The sequence below is a fragment of the Hyalella azteca genome, unplaced genomic scaffold, assembly GCF_000764305.2.
Source record: "Hyalella azteca isolate HAZT.00-mixed unplaced genomic scaffold, Hazt_2.0.2 contig14470, whole genome shotgun sequence".
Lineage (NCBI taxonomy): Eukaryota > Metazoa > Arthropoda > Malacostraca > Amphipoda > Hyalellidae > Hyalella > Hyalella azteca.
The window spans coordinates 190706-218175 of NW_025944352.1; the positions used below are offsets into that span (position 1 = coordinate 190706).

Here is a 27470-nt window from a genome sequence, read left to right on the forward strand (position 1 = left end):
TTGATAGATTTACACAGCATATTTTTGCAAAAATATTCATTGCACAACAAATTCCCATTTTATTTTTTTTATTTTTACTGAAATTTAAAATTTAACACATTCAACCAGAATCATGACAATCGAAAATGACTCCAATCTACGAAAACTCAATATTCAAATGGCTTCACGATATTGAATATACGAAATGTGATCAAATTCTGAAAATGAATCGAAAGATGTTATGTGACTACAAATTGTGAGTGATTGACAAGCTCTGAAAAAATAACTGAGAATCAACATGCAAATCAACTAACCAAAAGTTCGCCGATGTCATCACATTTCCTTGAAAATTTTGAATATAATACAGGCCATATATAGAAAATATGTTTAATAATTTCGAATTATAATATAATCGAATTATAATACAATAATTTATAACAGCGTAATAATAATGGTCGGATGTATTCCACATATTCTGCATGAATTAGAGTTAATTATGTACCACTCATTGCTGGCTTTAAATATTCCAGCAAAAGCAATCATTTTCCAGGAACACACATGATATCGAAGACGTTTTCAGCGGGGCTACGAGGGCCCAGGTGACTGAGGTCTACCCAAATCTCTGGTCTGAGAACAGCGACGTACAGACTGTCGTGGAAGACGTGCAAGCCATTGCCGCATCAGACCCTCACTGCTCTTCCTGGGGGTCTAGTAAGTCCCAAGCAATACTATTAAAATGAGTAATAGTAAGTACTATTGCCCCCTCTAGGCATGTAGAGTGATAGCAATAGATCTCCTGTTCCTTCTGAAGGTCTGGTTGTAAGTGGCTACAGTAGACCGCCATTGTTTATCATATAGCAGCCTAGTGGATGGTGACAGTAGACCGCACCGCTTCTGCTATGGGGTTTAGCGAGTGGTTGCAATAGACCCCACCGCCTCTGCTATGGGGTTTAGTAAATGGGTTCAATAGACCCCACCGCCTCTGCTGGGGGTTTAGTGAGTGGTTGCAATAGACCCCACCGCCTCTGCTATGGGGTTTAGTAAATGGGTTCAATAGACCCCACCGCCTCTGCTGGGGGTTTAGTGAGCGGGTTCAATAGACCCCACAGCCCCTGCTGGGGGTTTAGTGAGTGGGTTCAATAGACCCCACCGCCTCTGCTGGGGGTTTAGTGAGTGGTTGCAATAGACCCCACTGCTCCTGCTGGGGGATTTAGTGAGTACTTGCAATAAACCACATCGTACCTGCTGGTGGTTTAGTGAGTACTTGCGATAGACCCCACCGCGTCTTCTGAAGGGTGTAGTGAGTGGTGCAGTACCCTTAAGTTGCTCCAGGGCCAAATATGGATGTATGATGGAGTGCCACTGGTCCCCGCTGGGCACATTAGCTGGGCACCAGTTAACGTGCAATGCATTCAATTAAGGCGACCATTCAGTAGGGAGATTATATTTATGCTTCCTTTACCGATGACTTTCAGCTCGCATGTTTAAAACAAAAACTTGCTTATTGCAATCATCACCCATGACAACGCTTCCACTTAGCAACAACCAATGACACAGCCACATACCATAGTGCATATAGCACAGTTCCTTCTTGCAGCAAGTAGAACTAGTATTAGAGTACCTTTCTGGTAGAGTTGGAAGATAAGTAATTTTCAATAATTGCAAGCAGTAGAGCACTACTTGAACTCTACTACTTGAGTAGTAGAGTAGCTAAATTTTTGTTACGTTGTTTGATTACGTTGCAGACAACGCATCTTCCGAAGACATCCTCATGGAGATCGGGACGTCGTCTTGGAACCGTTCGGTTTGCGCCGTTTTCCACATGGAAAAAAAGTCCACCGTAGTCGTAGGCATGAAAGTATGGATGGTCCTCGTTTTTCTAGTTCATCTCTTCATAGAATTATTCTACCTCATGAAAGTAAGTTGGATTGTATAAAAAATGGTTTACTTCTTTACCAAAAATGATTTACTTCTTTCATTTGCTTTAACAAATTCCAGAAATGCATTGTGGAAAATCACATTTTCTATTATTTACGCGCTCCGATAAAATTTTATGTGTAAATTGCTCGTCTTTTTTATTACAACACTTCTCTTCAACTTCACTTCTTGTTTGTCTGTTTGTCTGTCTGCTAAAAATCTTATAATCGATTTTTAACACACTTCTACTTCTCCAATCGATCTGAAATTTTGCACACCTGCGTAAAATTGGAGACAATGGCATGAATCAAATGGCAAAATAAATAATTTTAGGAATAAAAAAAATTCTTTTTTTTCAATTTTAAAAAAACTGATAAAATAATTTTGTCAGCTACAAATCTTATAATAGATATTTGACAAACTTTTACCTGTCCAATTTCTATGAAATTTTGCACACTTTTGTGAAGTTGGAGGCAATGCATGAATCAATTGATAGAATAAATAATTTTGAAAAATATTTTATATATTAAAAATATTGAAAAATTAATTTTTTAATATTCGAAAATAAAATTAGAAATTCATTGTACATATGTAACATTGGGAACACTGGATTCTTTGGAAGTGTTGTCTTTAAAAAGTAATTTTTAAACGTATATTATTATTATTAATACAAGTTCATACAGTGATAATTGATTTAATGAATTGGTAATGAATTTAGTGCGAAATATCGTGAATCGTATAAAAAATTTCATTCCTTGTTTCAGATAAATAAGTCAAACTTTTCTATTCATAAGACCAGGGTTGGCATTGATTAAATTAAACTGATTAAATCATGTGATTAAAAAAATAATGATTTTTTTTTCATTTTTTAGATTTTTTATTTATATGCATTTAAATGTATTGAGTGGCAGTCTTTAATTTATTTTGAGGTATTGTTATTAATGGTTTAGTATAAATGTACTATGACAAATCGGAATATAAACTTGTTGCCTTTAATGTGTAGTAGGTTCCAATGAATTGTATGTTTTTGGTACAGAGGCATCAAGTGTTGCAGTACATTGTACATAGCTAGCAGCTTAGCTAATTCTTATAAGGCTATAAGTACTCTTTAACTATTCGACTATTTGTTATATATTGATTACAATATACAATTTAAATGTGTTAGCTAGCTTTTACATGGCGAGGCAGAACCGATGGAGCAGTTTTGAGGCAAAATAAAAAAGTAATGGAGGTACATGAAGAAGAAAGCTTTCTTCTTCAAGGTTAGCATAACATACCATTTAAAATACTTATGTTTTGAAAACAATATCAGGAAGTTGGTGTCTGTTAGCTGCATCAAAGTGTTGGAGTTGTTCTCGGAAGTTTCCTACAGCACGTTCACACATATGGCGAGGTATGGCCATAACCTCTGCAACAATAATCCGTTCCCTTAGCTGTGGTAGGGTGTGAGGGCGACTTCTGAACACCCTCTCTTTTAGATGTCCCCAACGAAGAAATCGCAAATGCTCAAATCAGGTGACCTTGCAGGCCACTGTAAATCACCCCTCAGAGACACCAGACGTCCGGGAAACATTCGTTTCAAAACATTGAGTGACATTCGGGCTGCGTGAGCGGTAGCCCCATCCTGCTGGAACCACACGTCTCCCAATTCATTTTCAACAATGTTTCCATCCTGGGCTGCAAGAAATTTTGCAACATTGCAACATAGCGTTCGGAATTCACTGTCACGGTTACTCCCTCCTCCGAGAACGACTCCAACAGTGTGTTGCAGTAAACTTAACGGCCACCATCTTCCAGATATTGTTTTTAAAACATAAGTATTCTAAATGGTATGTTTTGCTAACCTCGAGGAAAATGAACTTTCTTTTTTATGTACCTCCATTCCTCTTTTATTTCGCCTCAAAACTGCTCAATCAGTTCTGCCCCACCCTGTTTATTGAGAGGTTGACATTGGATTGACCTTTTAGGCAATTAGAAAGATTTTCCACCCTAATATGAGTACGTATTCTAATTAAAATATTTAATTTCCATTTTTAAATATGTCAATTTAAAACTAGAAACAAAACAATTACAATTATAAAACTATATATATATATAAATAATTAAATGCAGTGAATGGAAATAAAATGTTTGAATTGTGCATATGTATATTTCAAACAGTGATAGTTTTTCTCATAACATTATTTTCGTTTCATGTCGTTTGAGGTTTGTTAGGTTATCGTTCAGTTTATGTTTAATATTGGTTTTTTGGTCTGAATCAAATGGGAACAGTGCAGTCAGTCACTCAGTCACTAGGTACTAGTTGGTGTGTTTAGAGGGTAGAGTCCGGTAGATTTATAGGACATAAAACTAGTAGATCTATGACAGTGTTGTGCACAGTGCTATCAGCTACCTATCTGTTACTGTTATGTCTTCAATGTTTAGAAGATCCACATTCCTGAAGTGTTTTTGTATATTGAAGCCAGTTAAATGGTCAATATTTAGCTTGTTACCTTGCTCCATACATACTTTAAAAAGCTAATAAATAGACTTATCAATAATTGTTTACCCAAAAATCCCTAAGTGGTAAACACCACCTTGGCCATTATTGAAGGCAATAAGTGCCATTTTTAGCCATCCATTTTGATCCATTTACTGTTATTGTTAGTAGGCTAATTGCAACATAAAAAATAACATTTCAAAAAGACAAAAAAGCTGAAAAAATCAAATAAATCAAAAAAATCATGAAAAAATAAAAAAGTCATTGATTTTTTTTAATCAAAAAAATCACCAACCCTGCTTAAGACATTTAATTACTATGCCTGCACCACGCAATTATTTTGTAATAATTTCATATTTTTATCTCTAAACTGTACATGTGAGCTCTGGTGTTTCCTAAGTCATGGGAGAAATGAATGTCTCAGTTCAATGACATTCACTAGTTTGATTACAATGATTACATGACACGAAGGGCGATATTTAAAATTTAAATGTTCTTTTATTGCTCAGAATGTAGCAACATTTGAACGGTCCTGGAAAATGAAATCACAAACTTTGTTGCAAGCCTGCTAATGAAAGTAATTGATTCTAGCCCCAACATTCATAATAATCTCGTTTATTAGTAAAAACATCTTGAGTTTGTTCACACACAGACGTCTCAGCCTGTCACGGATGTTCATCGAGTGAGCCGAATGCTGCGGTTCCCTCTGATGCTGGTGTTCGTGCTTTCGCTCAGCAAAGCTGATTTCTGGCTGGGCTGCAGGCAGGTGAGATCTTGGGGCGTTCCAGGCCACAGTTTAATCTATTAGGTATAAGTAATTGTGCGGAGATTACGATGCTATTCTGTGAAGGGTAAACTCCTTGCGGAAAGGGTAAACGGTCATCCCTATCGTGCTCTGGACGAAGATTCAGCTCACTTATCGTGTGTCAAAAATCTGAGGTGTAATTTTATTCGAGAGATGAGGAAAGTCCACTAATATCAAATGGGGATTGTGAAACCTGCTCCAGAGGCCGATCAGTAACGAATTCGACCGGCAATACTACGAAAGTTGACCTTATAACTCAATAGGTATTCCAAAGGCTGACACTACCCAGAAAATATCAGTGTATCTAATTCACCCTGACAGCTAGGATATAGGGTAACATGGGGCAGCGAGCCCACTGCGGGTCACGGGCCCATAGCGGGTTTCTCGCTAAGTATGGCAGATATTGGCCCGTGTTCTCTACCGCCGGTCGACAATTTCACTGGGATGAAGTGTACGGATTTACGTTTTGCTAAGTGTTTGCGTTATTAAGTTCTTTGCGAATAACTGTTTTAGTCCAGATAAAAATTTTTTTGCCGCTAAATAAAGTTTTTTTCCATTACTATAGATGAAGATTTTGAAATTACTTTGAATTATTTTTTCAAAGTAATATTTATAACGATAATTTTGAGACCAATTTTAGACTATTAGCTTTTAAAATAAAATGTTGACACGATATAAATTGAAATGATACCTAGTGGGGGCAACGGGCCCACGCGTGTCACGGGGCAAAGCGCTCATGGTGAAGTCTTGTGTTATACATCATTAGATTTGTCTCAATGACCTTTTCAAACTATGACTAGCTTTTTGAATTACAAATTACACTTCATATTGCATGATTTTTTGATTTGCCGCCTCAAGGCATCAGGTTAAGTTTCTAGTTATGCGTATTTATGACCACTTTTCGAGTTATTGACTCTTGCCTTGCCAAAAGTTGATTTCAGTCAACACCAATGAGCCAAAAGTTGATGAGAGTTTTTATGGTGTTGGCTGAAATCACGATTAGGTACGAATTCTCTGCACATAATATCTGGATTATGGACGAAACTGGAACGAAGTTTTTTTCTGATCAACTAAATATATTTTTTCTAGTCAAGGATACATTTTTTCATGTCAAGGACAAATTTTTTATCGCAAAGAATCTTTTTCAAGTCAAGGATATATAATGTTATGTCAATGAAATATTTTTCTTCACGTCAGTGATAGATTTTTTAAGCCAAGAGTATATTTTTTTCAAGTTATGGATATGATTTTTGAGTTGTTAATAAATGAATGAATGTCATATTTTTTATTACATTTTTCTTATTTTTAACTGTAAAGTGTTGTTTTATCATTTTTAAACGAAAAATATGCAATTGTGGTAAAGGGACCAAGGGTGGGCGCCTTGCCCCAAGCCCATGGGCCCATTGCCCCAGGGGTGGGGCAATGGGCCCATTTTGACACTTCTTACAAAATAATGTTTCATTAAAAATTGAATAACTCTATAGGCGCCTAATTCACATCATACATTCCTCATTAGTTGCACCTTTAAACAAAACAAAGAACCACCTCGTATCAATTAAAACTTCGTCAAAATTTTAGTGTAAAAAAGTGGGGGGCGCGCTGCCCCACGTTACCCTATATGTCCCGATCGAAATCTTCACTCTTTCATGACGAAACCTTATGCTAATTTTCTCTTAACGTGGAAATGTGAGCCATGAATACAGGTTCTTCTATCTGTCAAGGTTTACGGTTTACCAATTAGCCAAAAATTGTGTTGATCGAAACATATTAATAAGTTCAATGATTTCTATGGCTCTTTCCATTGCTCAATGTTGAACTGCGTTCCAGATTCTTTACGAGCTCTTCTAAGGTTGGAATGTTATGTATCCTGCCCGAATCATTTCACTACATATTAAGAACGCGTTAAAATTTCATGTATAAAAATTATAAGAATAAACAATAAAAAAAATTTGTACGATATAACACCCTATAGCGCTGGTTTAAACGAATGAAGAAGGCTATTTATTTAAGTATTCTTTTCAACAATCTCTCTATTCGATACCTCTTCTGTCTTTTTCAGGACTTGATCTGGCAAATGGGAGTGCTGGCGGTATTATTGTCGTCATTTCACGTGGTTTTAACTTTGAATAAAGTGCCTCGATTTTCAGGCTTTATGCCCGTTGATGCAATGCATTTGTTTCGATTCTCATTAGCATTTGTACCTCTTATTCTTTTCCAGCTGCTTTTGACGAAAAACGCTTCGTTCAGTTCTGTTCTTGTTTCGTTTTTCAAAATGATCACTCGGATGTTGGGAGACCTTGGTTACGACACCTTCCAGGACGACCAATCCCCAGTGAACTTCCCAATCATGACTCAAATTCTGTTCCTAATATTTATTATATGTATTGGTGGTCTTCAAAAGTTATTGAAGCTCAGAAGAGAAGATGACTTCAGTAGGCCTGTCGCGCATTTGCACGTTCAGTTACTCATTGACGAGTGTGTGCCGCGCATGCGTAAACGTAACGCTCAATCCCATGTGAAACACAGTGGAAGCCCCCGCCCTCATCTCTATGTCAGTTCTCAAACGAATAAAAACACCTAAATTAAGAATCAGGTTGATTACCCCCTGAAAAGGAAGATATCATTCATTGAGGAAATGCTCTCTATCCTCTCAAATCTCCCAGAGAGATATGATCTTAAGAATCAAGAATCGCCACATGCGCTCGGCATTCGATAAAACATCATATCTGACACCAACGTATAATTCAATTCAAATCGTTTCAGTCATATTAAGGGTCCAAGGCTCTCAAATCCTTTTGTTCAAGGTCTCTTAAATTTACTTAAAATATCTTACGCTACGAATGTTGACTTGAAACATACTTTTTTTAGATTTTTCTATACTCCTCATCGGTCTAGTTGAAGACCATGACAAGACTTAGTAACCTACACTATATTCTAGCAGATGCACTTCTCCTTTTCGTCCATTTCGGTTTTCTACTGACTAACGTGGCATAATCTAGGCTAACATTTTGAAGAGCATTCAATTCATTTTCCCTTGAAGATCTCGGTCATTATGAAACATTTTTTTCTCGGTACTAAATGTATTGAACATTTGCCACTTAATTGTACCCGTCTACTCTATCACTGTATCAATCTTTGTAAAACCATGTTTCAGTGTCATGATTAATACGTCCATTAAAAATTTATTTCATAAAAAAGCTGACCACTTCATTTAATACGCAATATTCACCGCAGGCAGCATTTCTAATATTTTATTTACATTTGAGTGCCTTGATGTGAATTTCGACACATTATGTAGACAACTATGAATGTGCATGGTAGTATTTCATTTGATGTAGGCATTCGATTTTTCAACTTTCATGGTACGCAGGATTATTCTGCTCCCTACAAATAGTAATAATGTCACTTGTGCTTCGTGAAATTCAATATCGCTTATATTTACTGTTCATTCCATACCATACATTTCATTACCTTTCACCTATAATTGCAGAAATCCGAGGCCATTTGCCCCCTCATGCAACGGGTAATTTTCAATTTTTTCATGGCTATCAACAGTATATTTAACTTCATTGAAATCAACTTTGGCTTTGAACTAACAAACGAGTTGCCTTTTGCCTGACGGATTATAAGCCACAAAGAAAGCCGCAGACTTCTCGAATCGCTTCATAAAAGCAATTCGAAACAAATAGGAAGCAATTCTCTGATTTTCATTACATTCGATTTGATTAGTTAGTTGGACTAGTTAACAATTATTTTAAGAAATGTTTGTATATAATTAAAAACATACATTGCTGGAAATATTTTATGGTCAATCATGAATCTTGGCTAAGACAGGAAGAGCATGTTATTATTGTGATCAAAAATTTGTGTAATACATAGTTACAAGATTTTTAAATTTAATATTATAATGTTATTATCTGTTTTATTTGCGATTTTTCTGTGGTGTACTACAATACCCGCTGTACGTGAAATGTTAACGTCACAACAACAACAAATTCGGTTGGTTTGTGGGTTCACGTTCCTACAGAACACGTGAAATCATTTTAGTGTTGATTATTTTGTGCTGATTAGATAATAAAACACTATTATGACATACGGTATTTGTTAACATGATTGTTGATTGGTTTAATAGCTGATATGACTAACAGTAATATTATTGCTAATTTTGTGAGGACAACTTTGAAAATTTTAACTAAATCACTTCGTTTCTAGTGACTGCGCTGCTTATATTTTAAATGATTCATATTTTACTAATTATGATTAAAAAAGTCACTAGATTGCTTTAATCGCAGATTCACTAGAAATTTAAAAGCGAAGAAAACACCACAAAAATTTAGCATATCTATTTTGAAAACGTTTCGGAGACCAGCTCCATCGTCAGTTCGATAAATCTAGAACACAGATAAATGCAGAAAATTAGTTTGGCGTTAATAAAAAAAAACACACACAGAAGTTAAAAACCTAAATTTACAGACAAAGGGCAGAATAATAAAGTAAGTACCTATCTATTCACAATTTCTAATGGATAAGAACTATAGGCAGCATTTAAACTAGGCTTCTCTTTAAAAATATACGAGGATTCCAAAATACGCAGATCGGAAGCACCTGAACTATAAGCTAAAACCTTAAAGTTAAATCATAATACGCCCTCTAACTAAATATTTAAAAACCGTCAATTAAGCAATAAATTCGAATTCTTGAGGACATCGATTTACTTGTATAAGTATGACGCAAATATTGCTTCGGAAAGAGCCTGATAAAAAATTTCTATAGCGTTCTTACTTCGATTTAGACTTTAACTTCTAATATATTACTTCGGCATACTAAATTGTTCCATTCTAATCAATTTCACGACACCAGAAGTAGAAATTTTGGTAGTTTAATAGTCGCAATAAGCTACTTTAAGCACATTTATAGCTACTTAATTTAAGCGCATTAAGCGTGGTATTAGAGTTCTCTATCATGTGGTTAATTTTCGGTCTGCGTTGGAGTTTTGCGCGTTTGGGTGTAAAAATAAAGCTGTTAATTAATAGGGGCGATACGAGGCATAACCTACCGTATCCTGATATTACCCGAGCCTTATATAGTTTCCATTCGCACTGTTTCTTTTAAATAAATAACTGTAGCAATTTGCATAATTATGGATATCTAAGTCTCCTTCTAAACATAAAATTTCCATATTCTTTGATACAAGACTTTGTATTTTAATAAATTTTCTATTGATTTATTGTTTAATTTATATATAGTTACATGACTTAAGAAGTGAAATTTTCAAAGAAAAAATAGTCGCAATGAGATTTCTCAGCAATGAGACCTAACAATGGAACTTTACTGGCGTCGCATTAGAGCCTCTTTTGATTACTGCAAAATAGCAGGCAAAAAAGTCACTCAACTTGATTGCGGTCATTTTTTTTTATTCTCAGTTCCGAGTGCAAAATATTCGGACTGCACTGAATTTGACTGAAAATTAATTTTTCGCCATTGGATTGCCTTGTGCAATTGAAAAAGAAAATTTGGCTGAAGCCAGATCTCATAAGATGGATACAAAACCTTCTCACTACCAAGGAAAATATTATATGGTGATAAAATTAATCATTCCAGAATTCATTCATGAAAAACTCAATGTTGAACTTGGATCAATGTTCTCAACTTGGATCAGTTAGATTTAATAAACGTCTTCTTATTTGATTGAAAAGATCGAAGACTGCTGAAAGATTGAAGACCGCTAAATATTGAAGATTGCTAAAGATTGAAGACTGCTAAAGATTAAAGACTCCTAAAGATTGAAGATATCTAAAGATTGAAGACTGCTAAAAGCGCTCCTCTCTCGACCACTGCATGGTCGCAACTGAACTGAGTGGACGAAAAACTTCATAGCCCGCGCACCATATTGCGCATGGCGCCACCTTCCTAGGACTAATGGCCGCCACGTGGCGCGCAATTCAAATAAGTAAGTTCCCGCGCCGCACCCTGTATAACGCCCAATTCTGATCTCCAGCTCTCCAACTCTTCTCTGCAGCCTGTGAGGTGAGATAGCGACGTCCGTATATCGCAGGAAACTTGTGTAGTAAATCAACTTAAGTTTTCCGCAGCATAATCACATTAGCTTCATGCATGTCGCATGACACATATGTATTATTTACATATGTATCGCATTGGTTCACATATTTATTATTTCAATAAGTTTTGTTTAGCGTGTTTTCATTAGATCCCGCGTAGCATAATTATAGTGTGCCTTTGAGTATTACAATGCGGTATTATAGTGTGCCTTTGCGGTGTGCCTTTGCATAATTATAGTGAGCCTTTGCGATATAGTGTGCCTTTGCGGTATGCAATACGTAGGTTCCGTGCATGACAATTTCTAAATTTTTGTTATATTATTACAATTATTGTGTCCTTACATCATAACTATAGCAGGATTTAACGGTAGTTTTTGCGTTATGGAGCATAATTACAGTAGGTTCTGCCAAACATATATAATAGACTCTGCATATATACGAGGGGTTGTGAGCGGCTTAAGGATTACAATTGAGGCCGCGACTTTATCCGTCAAGACATTCTATCTAGTTTAATTATTTCCTGGTGAATGAGATTATGATTTAGTAATAACAAGAACGATTTGTTCGCTAAGCCTATCACAGTAATTTAAACTTCCTTATTGCGTGAGAATTTTTTGTTGCGTTAAGCTTGCAGTATCTTTGATTACTTATACCGCAAAGATATAAGGATAACTTTTTACATTTCAATCGCAATTTCAATTGTGAGTTGAATTCTGAATATATTAGTATTCCAACAAAAAAGGTTAGTGAAATATTTTTTACCAATTCCAAACAGAATCAGCGTTGCAGAGATGACATTTTGTAAGGGAACGGAATGCGAAAGTTTCATTTTTGTGCAGGTTCAAAAAAGTAGTAGAAATATGAAACGGGATTACGCAGAATCTATATCGACGAAAATATCAAAGTATTGGCGACATCATGGAGTACTCATATTAAAATACTACTCTATCTCCCAGCATCAATTCAAACGTGCATCGTTTTCCCCAAGAACTGTAAGAAGAAAAAATTCTCATAGGAAAGTATATTCAAATGAAGTTACTAGCTCAGGCAGTGTCAAAGAAATTTATTTTATTTTCATTGAATATGTTCCGGTTATCAGGTTCATAATCATTTCAAAATGTTATAAAAATCAAATTAATAATCAAATGGAACACTAAATTCCCTATGAAAAGATCAATGAATAAAAGTAGAAGGATGATTGTCGAAAAAAACTCTGAATGTTTAACAAGATGTTCAACTTTTTCTACCTAACTACTCCTACGATCGTTTGGGTTTCATTCGCTACTGTATTTATTCGCTGCTGTATAACCAATTTCATTTTACTTCTATTACCAAATTTTTTAACTGATGGTGGAGTTAGGCTTAGAAATTTTTCAATTTAAATACAGTAAATATTTCTGGCATATTCTTTGCTTCCAAGTCTTGGTTCAACGGTGATTCCAGCTATAAAAAAGCCTCAATTATTGTACCCGTACCCGTAGGTCTCAGTACCTGAGAGTATCACAAAGTATCAATATCATTGAGTATGGGGTGATGATAGTATCGTAGAATCTCAGCATCAAGAATTATTAACTGAGGAGTTAAAAATTGATATTAGGTATATCAGGAATATATTAAACAATTATTATCGCAAAATGTCAACATCAGAAATTATCATACTCACCAAGTGTCCGTATCATTATTACTAATATGTAATCATCCTCATTAAGTGCCATTATCATCACTGCTCATAAAGGTCCAAAATTTTTATCAGAAGGTATCAGCCATTATCTGGATGAATAATAAGAAATAAAATTTCATTAAATAGTGGAGATTATTTCCAGAGTATCAAATATATCAAATTGTTAGATTAAACTAACAAAAACGCTTCCTAGAAGGAACTCACAATAAAATAGGTCAAATAAACTTAACCAGTAATTCAAAGCAATTTACTTAATAGCAATTTACAATTCATTCCATCTATTCCTAGTGTGCGGATCCAACCATCTGAATCGCGTTTAATTTGAAATAGTGACCAGGCTTCACCCTAGATCGCTGGAATGAGTGCAACGAAACCGTTTAGGTTTGAAAATTTGATTCAATTCGCTGAAAGATCAAAAACAGACTTATCATGCAAGACATCAGCCGAGAGAGAAATTCAGTCGCTTGTGTAAAATGGGTTGCATATAATACACTATGTCAACATAAGTTTGATGCACTATCAAAGAGAGGAGGCTGTTCGGTGGTTGAGCACACGTTTCGCCAACCTAGTGTTAAGTCAACCTACCAGACATCAGTTTAATCTGAAAGCCTTTCTCCATATTTCATCCATTGAATAATGCACTTGCACGGTTCGTTAGTAAGTGCCTCTTCAACCGGCATCATAATTCTTCAGTAGGAAGGCAATGCCATTATTCGCACATCACGTTGGTAGGCGACGAAACAGACGCTACTTCTATCTCTGATAGATAACAAGACTTATCTCAAGATTGGGTGGAAGTCATAAGCTTGAGCGCACCTCACGACAAGTGGAAGTAGTGCATCAGGGTAATTATTTTGTCATCACCCTTGCTCACAGATAATTGCTTACAATATATGTTTGGAAAACAATATAAGGTAAATTATAAATTTAAGCCGATTTTAGTGAATTTTTTGTCAAAAAAATTATGGGCTTATGTTTGGAATTATAATTTAGTCAGTAATCAAGACATTAAAAAAAATCAAGACGCAAAATATGATTGGTCATACTTCGAACTTTTTTCATGCTCGATGCTCAATCGATCAACAGACAATAAAACCAATTAAAATTATTAATTAACTAACTAATTCGGTTGAATTAAATTAAATCATTTCAGGAACTTTGTTTCACAAATGAATTAATTCAAATTGTGGGGAATTTTGTGTGAATTGTGGGAAATAAAATTCCCCACAACATGAAATTGTGGGGAATTTTATATCTTGTTGGAAAGTATTTCCAATAGGACATGATATTTTTCATGGTTTGAATGCAACATAAAAGTGAATATATCGCTCTCACTAGTTTTATCGCTATCTCATCTTATTGCTTTATCACTATGATACTGTATGTATTATTATTAGACTAACGGTTAAACCTCTCAATTCTTACCCGAACATTTGAAGTTGAACATTTGCCAGTGATGCCAAAAGTTATGTTGAAAAAGATCTTATGCACTTATTTTTTCCAGAAATTGAATTGTTTATTAATTAAAGATGTGGTAAACATAATTAAATGTTATTGATTCATTGCGTCAGCATTATTGAGTCATTATTAATGATCGAATCCGAATCTTAGAATTAATGCGAAGAAAAGATTCGAACTAATTTAATATGGGATAAAATCACGAATTTCCGAAAATCAGGATGCAAGTCTATTTATTTAACTAGTTCGAAAAATTTATTTTAACCGACGTTTCCAATATATGCATTGTTTGGACAGAATTGTCGCCACGTAAGAGTTGGGCACGAGGCAGAGTTCTGTTCTGGCCGCTGAAGCGGTAGGTGTGCTGTGCTGAGCTCCCGAGACGAAAGCCGGCTTCTGTCGGCTGTCACGTAATCGTTCTCAAATTTGAAGTGCCCGTGGATGCTGTGCATTGCTGTCTCGCTCCGAGGCGTTGAGCCGGCGAAGGAGCTACTGGCTATAGACGAATACCTATCAATGCCCCTTGCATCCCACTGCAAAAGCTGTGCTGAGATGAAGTTCAGCCGAGATGATCCGAGAAAAAAAATTTTTGTGCGTCGCCTAGTCCTGACTGGCTCCGCCAGGTGTACTGTCTGAGTGTTTAGAACCGTTACTTCACAAAGACCTTAAGGCTTAAGATAGCCCCATGTGTGGTTGGTGCACCCGGGGTTTGTGGCTGGTGCCCCCAGGTGAGTGGTTAGTGCTCCCAGGTGAGTGGTTAGTGCCCCAGGTGAGTGGTTAGTGCCCCAGGTGAGTGGTTTGCGCCCCCAGGAATCTCCCCCTGGAGTGGGACTATCTCATAGTATCTGCCCTGGTGTGGGGCTTTCTGCCCTGGAGTGGGGCTTTCTGCCCTGGAGTGGGGCTCTCTGCCCTGGAGTGGGACTCTCTGCCCTGGAGTGGGACTCTCTGTCCTGCAGTGGGACTCTCTGACCAAGAGTGGGACTCTCTGCCCTAGAGTGGGACTTTCTGCCCTGGAGTGGGACTCTCTGCCCTGGAGTGGGACTCTCTGCCCTGGAGTGGGACTCTCTGCCCTGGAGTGGGACTCTCTGCCCTGGAGTGGGATCCTCTGCCCTGGCGTGGGATTCTCCACCCCGGTGTGGTCTTCACGTTGGCGGCCCCATTCTGTAGTCATTCAGCCGTCAAGAAACATTGACAACTCTTCAGAACACCTAAATTTATAGCTGAAAATAAAATAACGTAATTTCCTTAACCGTCCTGTCATGGGGCCGCATTGAACTAGTACTCAAAGGCTCTCATAAACTTTGATTTAAGAAGAAGAAAGAAGAGTTGGGCACGAGGCACCTGACGTGCTAGGGATTGGCGCTCCCTCCCATTTCCATGCCAAGAATTTATTATTTTGCTTTGAATGTCGCAGTTTCTGTAACATTGCCTGTAATATTATTCGCGAGCCAATTAAGATGCTCCTTTGCTGGGAGCTGGTATTTCCTGCAGCCGCATTGCAATTTGAGGAGCACAGGGGACACTCACACAAACCTTGTGTGTTCCAATAATTATTAATTAATATAGCCACCTTAATTATTTCATTGACACACCATCATATCACCTGTTGGTTAGAGTTCAGAGTTCCAAGATTAAAGCAGTGAGTTGTGGGTTCGACCCCAGCTGCCTGTCAAATCGGCGAGGTGGCCGGGCGGTTAAGCACGGCAAAATCAGAACTGTGAGTTGCGTGTTCAATACCAGCAACGATGCACGAATGTTCTGCGATGTTAATAACACTATGAAACAAAATTTTACTACTCATATGAAATTTCCTTTATCTGACGTGTTTTTTTCGGCTGATTCCATGTATATATAGTCAGATGGGGTAAGACAGGACCGAAATCACTAACAAGCCTGTAGCATCTATACCATGAATAACTAAAAAACCCTAAACCAATCACAAGGTGTAGTTATGCAATGGGCTTCTAAGCTACAACTCAGATGTTTTGCATCTAACACAGTTTTCTGTACAGATTAAAAAAAGTGAGCTGGTCCCATCTTACCTCACTGGGGTAAGATGGGACCAGGCATGGGGTAAGACAGGACCAACTGGCAATTCTTATGTTACAAGGTTTTTAATAAAAGTACAAATCTGATATTCAATATTATCCATCTAGAAACACGTTATTTGATTAATCAACCACTTGTTACCGTTTTGTGCTGCGGGAAGTCAACTCTAATATCAGTCACCGTGAAGTTTTTGTCACGAGAAAACTTTGTTAAGCATAGTAATAGAGGGTTGGCTTTGGTTCATTGTAGAGCACTGCTAAATGCTTCATGTATATTCCATTAGTGTCATTGTCTGAAAAATTTATCAAATTGATAATAAAACCAATGGATAATAACTCAAGTATCAGACATCATGTGTTTTCTTGCTAACTGCATTTGTGGTGCACTTCTTCAAACATAGCTCATGCCCTCTCACAGAGTTGTGAACATAATTATTTTTCATGTTTCACACAGTGATTTTTTCCCCAAACAATCTTGCATATAGTTCTGCAGCTTACTAATGGGAAGAGACATCCCTATTTTCTATATCCCTTTGATGCAATTTAAAATAGTGCACTAAATTTCTCTAATTAAAAAAGCTAACAAGTTATAATGAAGTTTGAGCAAAAGATAAAAATTTTGACCAAAATACTCCTTGTACTACACAATAATATATTAATTTAAAAACTATTTTTGATAAATTGTAGGGTAATAGAGGACCATTTGTGGGGTAAGACAGAACCATTTGTGGGGTAAGATAGGACCACTTGTGTGGTAAAACCCACAAACCACTTGTGTGGTCCTCTCTTACCCCATGTCCGGTTCTTTTTTACCCCATTTTAGAATACATGTCAAGCAGTGATGGTAGCAGGATAGGAATGCCTAGTATGTCTAAAAAGTTGCCTATTACTTGAGGTTACCTGCCTACATCCACAAACCTGGCCAAAAATTTTTTTGTCATTAGATAGAGCTTATTTCCCAAACAGGGTTAACTATTTTTTTACCATTTACATAGGTTTTCTTTGAAAATTAGCCAGAAATTCATTATTTGCAGAAGAGGGTTGCCCCAAACGCTGAAATGACAGGCAATGATTGCTCTAACATATTTTTTTTTGTCAAATTGAATTCAGTGCAATTAGAATGCACGCCATGGGCTGGTCCTTTCTTACCCCATGAAGGCTGCGATCCTGTCTTACACCATTTGACTATATGCCCTTGAAATTTTTCTAGCACGTCAGATTTTCAAGTTATGTCTGTGAAAGTATTTTATGCATATAACTTCAGGGTCAGCCTCCATAAGTGAAAGTACATTCTAAATAAGGATTGCCTGGTAAAAGTGTGTTGTGTATTGGTGGTTTCAAATGCATTTTCATTGTATAATAATAGCCGAGATTATATTTTTTAGTGTTTGTACCATTGCTATCGAATTTCCTTAAACTTTTTCACAATTTCATTCCAGAAAAGTTTGATCGTGGTAAATCTAGGTTATTAATTAATCTGAAGGAAGCACTAATTTGACTTTTTTAATTTCAATTAGGCAGTAATTGTTTAAAATGAATCGTCGAAATTGTAACAACAACCCTGACAACTTCTGTTACATTTGTGGCAAATTCACACCAAAAGATCAGAGAAAAAATTTGGCCTCCAAGGTGAAGATAGCATACAAGCACTATTTTGGCTGTCAAGTTGGGGACCAGGATAAAAATTGGGCACCTCATATCTGCTGTTCTAACTGCTATGTCAGTTTAACACAATGGTTAAGCTCAAAAAGAAAGAGTATGCCATTTGCTATCCCAATGATCTGGCGAGAACCAACAAATCATGCAAATGATTGCTATTTCTGCATGACTAATATAGCTGGCTTCTCAAAGAAACGAAAGTCAAAAATATTATATCCAGATTGCCCATCAGCCACCAAACCTGTCCCTCATGGACCAGATCTTCCAATTCCTGTGCCACCACCAGCTTCTCTTTTAGAGGATGAGGAACCTTCGCCAGAAAAGATGGCTTCATCTGACTCAGAAGATGTACATGGAGCCTCTTCTCTTGAACCTATGTTGCTGTTGGTCAATCAGCAAAGACTAAAGAAACAAAAGTCAAAAATATTATATCCAGATTGCCCATCAGCCATCAAACCTGTCCCTCATGGTCCAGATCTTCCAATTCCTGTGTCACAACCAGCTTCTCTTTTAGAGGATGAGGAACCTTCGCCAGAAGAGATGGCTTCATCTGACTCAGAACATGTATATGGAGCCTCTTCTCTTGAACCGAAGTTGCTGTTGGTCAATCAGCAAAGACTTAATGACATTGTCAGAGATATGTCTCTTACTAAAGATAATACCGAACTTTTAGGCTCTAGGTTAAAAGAATGGGGGCTCCTAGAACCAGGCACCAAAACTGAAGTTTTCCGTCGCAAATCAAGAGGGAAGAAACTCACCGTCGAAAATCAAGAGGGAAAAGGCATTTCTGAAAGAAATACCACAGCAAATAGGTAAGACTTTTTTAAACTGTCTTGATTACCATTTTCTTATGTTTTAATTACAGAAATACGATGTTTGAAATGTATAATCCAATATTATTTAATCATGTTCAGATTACCAAATGTTGCATTTTTAGGAATTTCATCAAAATTATTTTTTGAATATCTCGAAAACTATACGTGCTAGAGTACATCTGTTTGTAGATTTGAAATCAGCGACCTCGATTCCTTTAGAGAAAGGTATTTTGGTTTGAGTTATGAATTTTTTTTGTTGAACAGTGTAATCTGCGAGAGTGCTAATGGCCTAATAAACACTGACAATTATATACCATACTATTTTCACATTATATTCAATTATGCCTTTATATATTAATTCATCACCTCATAACGATAAAATTTATTCCAAAGACGTACCGAAAAATTCATTCCCGTAGGTGATAAATATATAAGAAATTGTTAGTAAATTATACAACTTATGATCGATATCTAAAATTAGGCTGTTTTCTTGAATCAAAATTTGAGCAATACTTGGGTGCCCTTGAATATAATTAGTTGACTTCAAGAATTTGAAAATCCACAAAAAAGTTTTTCAGGGAAGAATGAGTCGTACAAAACTGTTTGTTTAAAATCATTTTTCTAAAAGCTTTACCGATAAAATCTCCTCAATTGGCTATTTGCCGTATGATGCTAGTTTACAATTACGATATTTATCATTTACTGCATCATATGAACGCCAATTATTTAGCGACTATGATGATATCACTGCAAATAAACTGTAAATAATTTACTCTTCAAGAGTATATTTTGCCGATTCTGTTGAAGACCATCAAGTAATTCATATTGAAAATTATTTTTATGTTCTCAATTTGGCGAAAGAGGCTTCTAGACTCTCGGACTAGTTCTCCGTACTGAAAAGAACGGCGAGAAAAGATTAAATTATAATTGTCATGTGATCATCAACAAAACGAGCGTTGAAGTATAACTTCTACCTACTTTATCAATATTTAGGAATAGTAGCTGCGGGTATTGGTAGTATACATAATCGGCAGTTCAATTTTGCTTTAAGGATGCCATTCATATTCGTATTCCTAGGATTGACGGGTGAATTTTACCAAATTTATGGTAACCTAATACAAGCACTCACTTCTTTTGAGAAATCAAAGACACAAATATCAATGCCGCCAATCATTTCGCCCGTTTTTCTTTATAAATCAAACAACTATTCAAATTCAAATGGATTTTCACTCAATAAATTCATAACGTTTCAAAAGTGTAGCTAGAGCTAATGTACTGTCCATGGCTTTAGTATGCTTAAATCCTTTCAATTATTCATTCTCCTGAATTTTTTATTTCTTGAGTTTTTGTATTTTATGACATTTTGCAGACATTTCGCCAAGTCGGAGACTACGCCACTAACATCAAAGGACGCGGAGGAAGATGAGTCAGTGTAATTTTTCGTGTTACATGTATGATCTTGTAGATTAGACATGCGTGATTTTGTAATAATAAAGTCTGAAAATTCGTGTTTCCAATTTCACCATTTTATTATGACTGCTGATGCATATTAAGGTTTAAAATCTGTTCTTTTTTGGTTTAATTTCAGCGCTCAACGCGGTAACGAAATGGATATCGATGAAGCCATTGTAAGCGGCAACGTGGAGGAAGTGAAAAGACTTATTACCAAAAGTTCCGACCCAGACACAATGATCAGAGATAAAAAATTGCTTCACAAAACTGTATCGTTTGGGAAGCGAAAGAATTTCGTAGTGCTGAATATTCTGTTAAAACATGTTTCGCTGGAAACTCTCACACAGAGATACGAAAACGATAAAACAGTTCTTCACATTGCTGTAGAAAAAGGCCACGATCACTTCTGCGAATTAATTCTCAAAAAAAACAAGGCCTTGCTTACTTCTGTAGATAAAGAAGGTGATACACCTCTCCATTACGCTGCTAAATATGGTCAGACGAATGTATGTAAGAAAATACATGCATATTTAACTCCAGAAGTCATCAACCAACAAAATGCAAAGAACTTTACCCCACTACATTTTGCAGCGCGAGAAAAAAGGCATGGTATTATGAAGATCTTATTGGAGAAAGGGGGAGATCCGAGAATGACCACTAAGCAAGGCTATACCCCACTTCATTTTGCCGCTCGTAGCGGATCACTGGACTGCGTCACTCAGCTGCTCGCGACTCAAACCTGTTCCGAAGGCGAAAAGGAATACGTAAACATGCAGACTGAACAACTAAAGACTGCTTTAATGTTCGCTGCGCAGTCCGGCTTCGCAACGATATGCAAGAAACTTTCTGCTACAGATGTTACAATTTCCGACGTTGACGGAAAAACAGCTCTTCATTTTGCGGCAACCAAAGATATCATTCCTGTGGCACAGTTTCTCATTGATGAGCTAGGTGCTGATTGTTTTCAACGAGACGGCAAACAGGAACGGCCTCTGGACATTGCACTGACAAAAAAAAATGACAAGTGTTTCAACTTTTTCCTGCAAAAGATTCCAGATGAAAAATTAGATGACAATGTCATAAAGAACCTTGTGGTATTGGCTGCTGGCAGTTCACTAAAGTGTTTTCGATATATGGCTGAGCGGCAAAGCTTTCATAAATATTTGGAAAGTTTCAAAGATGACAAAAATAATAACTTGTTACATCTCACAATTGCTAACAAGAGCTACGCTACAGCTAAGCAATTGCTGGAAAAAAATGTTTCATTTGATAGGCTTGCGACTAATGAAGATGGAGAGACACCACTACACCTGTTGGCGAAGCAGTCCACAGCCTGTTTGAACTGCCACGAAGAAGATATTCAGTGGGTAACTCGAAATCTGTTGCGGAACTCTCATGATATCGTCAACATGCCTAATAAAAAGGGGGAAACTCCTCTGCACTTGGCAGCTCAGGCTGGGAATCTAGAAATTCTCAAATCGCTTCGTCGCAAAGACCCAGAAGTCCTTAAAGTTACCAAGCAAAACCTAACCGCTCTCCATTATGCAGCCCAACAAGGTCACGCTGATAGTCTTAAATTGCTCCTCCGTTCTCTGAAAACCGCCGATTTTGCGAAGCTACGTGAAATTCAAGTACACCCGTTGCATTTGGCATCAAAAAATGGACACTTAGAGTGCTGTAAACTGCTTACTAGCTCAGGGGTGAGTTTTATAGGCAAATGTACCTAATCAGAAAATTTTGTTCCTCTAATGATTGTGTATAATATGTGCATGTATAGCTTTTTTTTACTTAAATGATTAGTTAGAAGACTCACCTCCAAATCTTTCCTCTTCATAACTCTGTTGGGGACTAATCAAAAAATAGGCTTTCTTTGACCCCAGACGCTTGACAAATGATCGTAAATAAAGGATGAATAAAAATGATAAATAAAGAACTATAATAATAAATGAATGAACGATAAATACAAGATAACCAAAAAATACAAAATTATAAACCGTGTATCTTGCTGGTCCTTGACTTTCAACTCTTACGAATGTTCTAGAATCGGAGCCCCGTTGATAAAAACAAATACAAATTAAGGACTTGAATTTACGCAGCACAAACAAATGAATATAGCAAACACTTACAAATGAATATGGCAAACATAAATAATAAACTAATATAAATTACAATACTCAATATCACCAGAAAGGCCACCACTATATCAACACGGAAGATTAACACACGATAAACAATACAACTACTAACCTCCGTGGCGCGTGGTGGATCACATGACAATGACAAGAGACAGGGCGGGTCTACACGAAGTCACGTAATAGTTGACTCAAAAACAAAATGACAAAACACGTAATTTAACGATCGATGAAATTATTATATTTAAAGGCGGTCCCTAACAACTCAACTATCGAGGGCAGACTCCTGAAGATTCATTTTCATATTTGTATTCATTGTCCAACAGAGTGAAGACGGCACAGATAACACGCTATTTTCCCCCAACCAAGGCGGCAAGTATCCCGTGGACCATGCGTTCAAAGGCAAGCATGCTGAGCTCTTCCATTTCCTGCTCTGCAAAATGAAATTCAATAAGAAGCATGAAGAACTATCCGGGCGTTTGCACCACTACTTTGAAAAATGTGTACAAGCATCAGATAGGTGAGCAAATATAGTTCTGGTGAAAAAATGATTACATTTTTTTTCTTGAGGCTAAAGTTGAAAAACTGCTGGCCTCTACTGCAGGAAAATTTTAGAATGAAGGTGAGGAACAAGAATTCTGAACTTTCGTCCGAGCGCATGTTCGAGGACATCACTGCCCCTCCCCAATCCCCATAATTAGACCGTATTAATTTCCGGGTAAGCTTAGAATAGAATAGAATAGATGTGTCGGCGTTGAAGAAATAGGCCCATGGCCTGTTGCCGATTCTTGAACTTTTCGTGACTTGATTCACAAGGGATCCGTGCTTTGGAACCCGATCTTTCCATAATTGACGATTGATTGAGATAGCTGCTGGACTTATTGCCTGGTCCGTAATTTGCTGGGCATTTTAGACTGAACATATGCTCCTGCATAGCTTCGTCTAGTCTGTTTTTGAAGATTCATACTCGGAGCGTCAACGATGCTATCAGGGAGGCTGTTCCACATGTCGGTGACTCGAAGCGAGAAGAAATTTTGTCGCATGGATGTGTTCCAATGCTGTTTTTTTAGTTTATAGCCGTGGCCCTTGGTGTTGGTTCTTGTTTCAAATTCTAGTAATCAATCTGGGACCTTGTATAAGTCATGAGTATACTTGTACACTTCAATGAGGTCCCCACGCAGACGTCGAGCTTGCTAGAAGCTATGGTAGTTTCTTTTCAAAATTGAGCTGAAAGTTAATCCCTTCATAGTATTAAACGAGCGAGCTTAAAAGCCGCAAGTCATCGAAACAATGGCCAGAATCTATCAGCCCAAAAGCATTATTTATCTAACCCCTTCAGCCCTATCCCTTCACAATATCCACGAGCTACAGCCATACTTACTTCTATACAACAGTCACTCCTCCCCTCAGCTGGTGCTCTGCTCCGACCCCACACAACCTAACCTAAAACCTAACTCGCATAACCTAACCTAACCAATCAGCCAACTCGCATACTTTGCTCTAATTTCACTCTTAATTTTTAACCAATTAAATTGTACTTTTTGTCTTAATTCTTTGCAGTCTTTTCTTACTTTTTTTGTTTAGAATTTCATCATTTATGCTGTAGGTACCTGCGTTTCGGAATCATTTACTAGAAATTATTCGGAACAACAGGGCTAAAGGAAAATGTCCCGAAAAATACTGATGAGACAGGAAAAACTTGGAATAAAGATAAAAGAGAGAAAGGGTAAAGCATATCGGAATAATAATAGAGAACATTCTTAATCGGAATAAAAAAAGGATTTCAGTGCAATGGATTGTTACTGTTTCCTACTCGGACTCTGTGTAGCCTCACTTGTGGAATGCAGTAGAATGAATCCCTCACCAGATCATCTTTTATTATAAATGAAAAAATTCAAACGCGGAAAAACACATGTAAATAATGTAAATATCGTTTCGATTTTCACAAAACTTAATATCGAACCACAAATCACCCTTTCAAAGTGCTATATCGAACCTCCGTGCAACCTTTCAAAGCACTGATGGTTACTGCATTCCTTTCCCTCAAACCGAAGCAAACCCCACGCACCTACAGTCAACCCAATCATACGCTGTAGACTTTTGTCATCTCCAACTCTGTTTTCCGTTTCTCATTTCCCTTTCTGGCCGCTTAGTGCCACCTCATGTTCTTTTTCATGCTTTCTTAGTAGCACCGCATACAAAACTAGAAATTCGCATCCTGACTATCGTGAGTGTGCATTTTTGTGCATGATAGTCTGGAGTCTCTATAGTCTAGGCGTACTACATTAAAGTGTTGACAATGATAACATAAAACGTCAAGCATCAAGAAGTATTGCTTCATTTTCAGGACAAAAGAGGATATGAAGAGAATGTTTTTCTTTCGGAACATTTTCTAAAATACAATAATTAGAAATCTTCGACTTACATTGGAGGTCCATCCGATTTATGCCCACGGATTCTGCGTCACAATTAAAGCTTGCTTCCAACTTCACTATTGAAATGAAAACATCGTTAATCACGTATTTTCGTATGCTCCAAATCCTTTAGAACAAGACTCTTATTGATTGATGAGTGCCAAATTTTATGCACATTCTAGTTCATGCATCGAATGGATTTTTGGACAGCAACTGGCTGGCTCGTGCTCAAATTTCCAGCTAACTTCCACAGGCCAAAATACTTACTCCGAGTGGCGAAAAGCTGGATGGCGGAAGCTGGCCGGCTCCACAGTCCACACTGGACCTGAATACACAGTGAAATCTGATCAGCATTCTCACGTCTCAGATAAAAACCCAGCTCATACTAAAAATCACACTTACATGCATGAGCTGAACAGTTGCAAGTATGATGTACTGCAATGGGCAGGAAATTGTAATTGGCTTGGTGGCTTGCTGCTGAGAGAAATTTGTGCCTGTGGCTTCTATCCAAGAAAATCATAGCTACGTTCATTGCTAATATGCCTTACCACAGAAAGGAATTTTCTTTGATTGTTTAGTTAGACAGCCCGGGTCCAATCAAAAGTTCAATCAAATTTATTGTGTCAAAAAATCACTAACGTAGATTTTGTCCTCCGTACATTTAACTTAAAAAATAAAATTATTGAGTTTGCAAAGTGTCTAGATGAAACTTCTAGAAAATAAATTTTCCTTATCTACAATGTATTATACAGACTGAGAGATTCAGGTAAAATTAGTCAAAAATACGATGATTTTAAACACGAAATATTTGGGATGCAGGGATAGTCACTTAAATCTTAATTTTCCAAACTATATATACTCAGTAAATGGTTCCGCCTTCGCGCTCCCTTAATCATTAAAGTAGCTGAAAGAAATATGGAAACATGGAAACTTGATATCGACTAATCTCACTACGCTTATGCTCTTCACGATGGAAATTCATGCATAATGTTGTGTTTCCTTTCGTTTTCTTTACGTTTTTCTCATCAGACGGCCTAGGCGCGAAGCAGTGTCACCCGAGACCGACTCTTCCTTCAACGCTGCCGTGTTGAGGGCAGTTATCGAGAGCGAGTGGTGTGAAGTTGCCCTGGATGGGAGCTACTGCAGTAACATTCGTCAGCCACACGGCGACGGCAAAAAAGAGACAGAACTGCAAGACAAAATCATGCCCTGCAAGTCCTTTGCGCTGCTTATCAAAAATTACCCTGAACTGGCGTGTCGTGCAATGGATAAGCACATCACCGTCATGCCAAACTCCGACCAAGAAATCCATAATTATACACCGTTTGAGTTTATTTACTATTGCATTGAAGGTTTGTGTAATATACTAATAATGTGCAAATTAATGTGGAATAATTGTATTTAAGGAAAAAATTTACGTCTAACTAGTAAAACAACCTGCGGATGCGCGGTGCATCGCATACACTCTTCCACCATCTTGACAACCCCACATTAAGTCCCACAGTCCCACTATTAAATCTCCTATTGCTCTAATCATGAGTACATTAAGAACGCATTAAGCCTCCTCTTTGCTTTATTTAAAAAAATAGAATTTAGAGATTGGATAAGTGATATAGAACCTCCATTAACAACACATTGCTTTAAAGCAAGAGGCGTGTTTTTGGAGTAGGTTCATTTTTTTTAATTACGCCACCGCAGCGCTGTGGCCGCCACTTGGCGCTTGTGCGTCGTATAGCTACTTCTGTCGGGAAGCCACAGACGCCTTTACGGAACCATCCGATCGAATCTTAATATGTTTACGTGATTTTGAAATGCCTCCACCTATTGATAATCTCGCCGACTGCGAAGTGCGCGCGCTTTTCTTCGCTCAAAGCTTCAAATCGCCAAATCTATGAATTGTTTTACGAGTGACTACTTGAAAACATTACGAGTGATGGAATGGTGCGGGATTGGGTTGGGGCCTCTGATGATGAACGCACAAACTTATGATGAACGAAGTGGGACACTTTCAGTCATTACCGATGAAACGAATAAAAATTGAGCCGTAAAGAACAGACGATTCACGAGCTCGTGACGAAATTGTATAACCATGCAGGTTGTCTAATCAGACAGCAACCTTCTTTAATTATGAAATACAAAATCTGGTTCCAAGACGCGATAAATGCCTCAATTTTAATGGGAATTATGTATAAAAGTAAAGTATGTCGTTTCAAGGGAATATGATATATAAATAATTACTTGTAATTTACGAGTATTTGTGTCAAAACTGTACTTACAGTACAAACATAACCTATATTTTCAAATGTTCCCAAATTTTTGAACGAGGTATCCATGTAGTTTAGGTATTCACCTACAGTTGTGAGAAAACCTCTCAATAATTTTTTAAGAATAAGCCCCAATATTTGCCTTCACTGTGACTCCACTGAGTTGAGACGATTGTAACCCCAGCTAGTAATGGATGACAGAATTTCCAATTTTTTGTGATAGCGTACCACTTGGTGGTCACATGCATTCTCCGCGTGATACAAGTTATCACAGCGTACACAATAATACTGCATTTTATTCGATAGCA

The 27470-nt window shown here is 37.2% G+C and overlaps 1 protein-coding gene across 1 annotated transcript in view; it reads left to right on the plus strand.

The window, feature by feature from the left end:
* Positions 1-23008, plus strand: part of LOC108669609 (ankyrin-3-like) — a 35408-nt gene extending 12400 nt beyond the window's left edge. Inside the window, exons 3-10 of the mRNA XM_018156987.2 lie at positions 530-690; positions 1725-1897; positions 5028-5141; positions 7240-7561; positions 7707-7731; positions 20270-20326; positions 20489-22052; positions 22811-23008. Of these exons, the coding sequence (XP_018012476.2) occupies positions 530-690; positions 1725-1897; positions 5028-5141; positions 7240-7561; positions 7707-7731; positions 20270-20326; positions 20489-22052; positions 22811-23008 (2614 nt within the window). The remainder of the gene's footprint in view (positions 1-529; positions 691-1724; positions 1898-5027; positions 5142-7239; positions 7562-7706; positions 7732-20269; positions 20327-20488; positions 22053-22810) is intronic.
* Positions 23009-27470: the final 4462 nt, after the last annotated feature.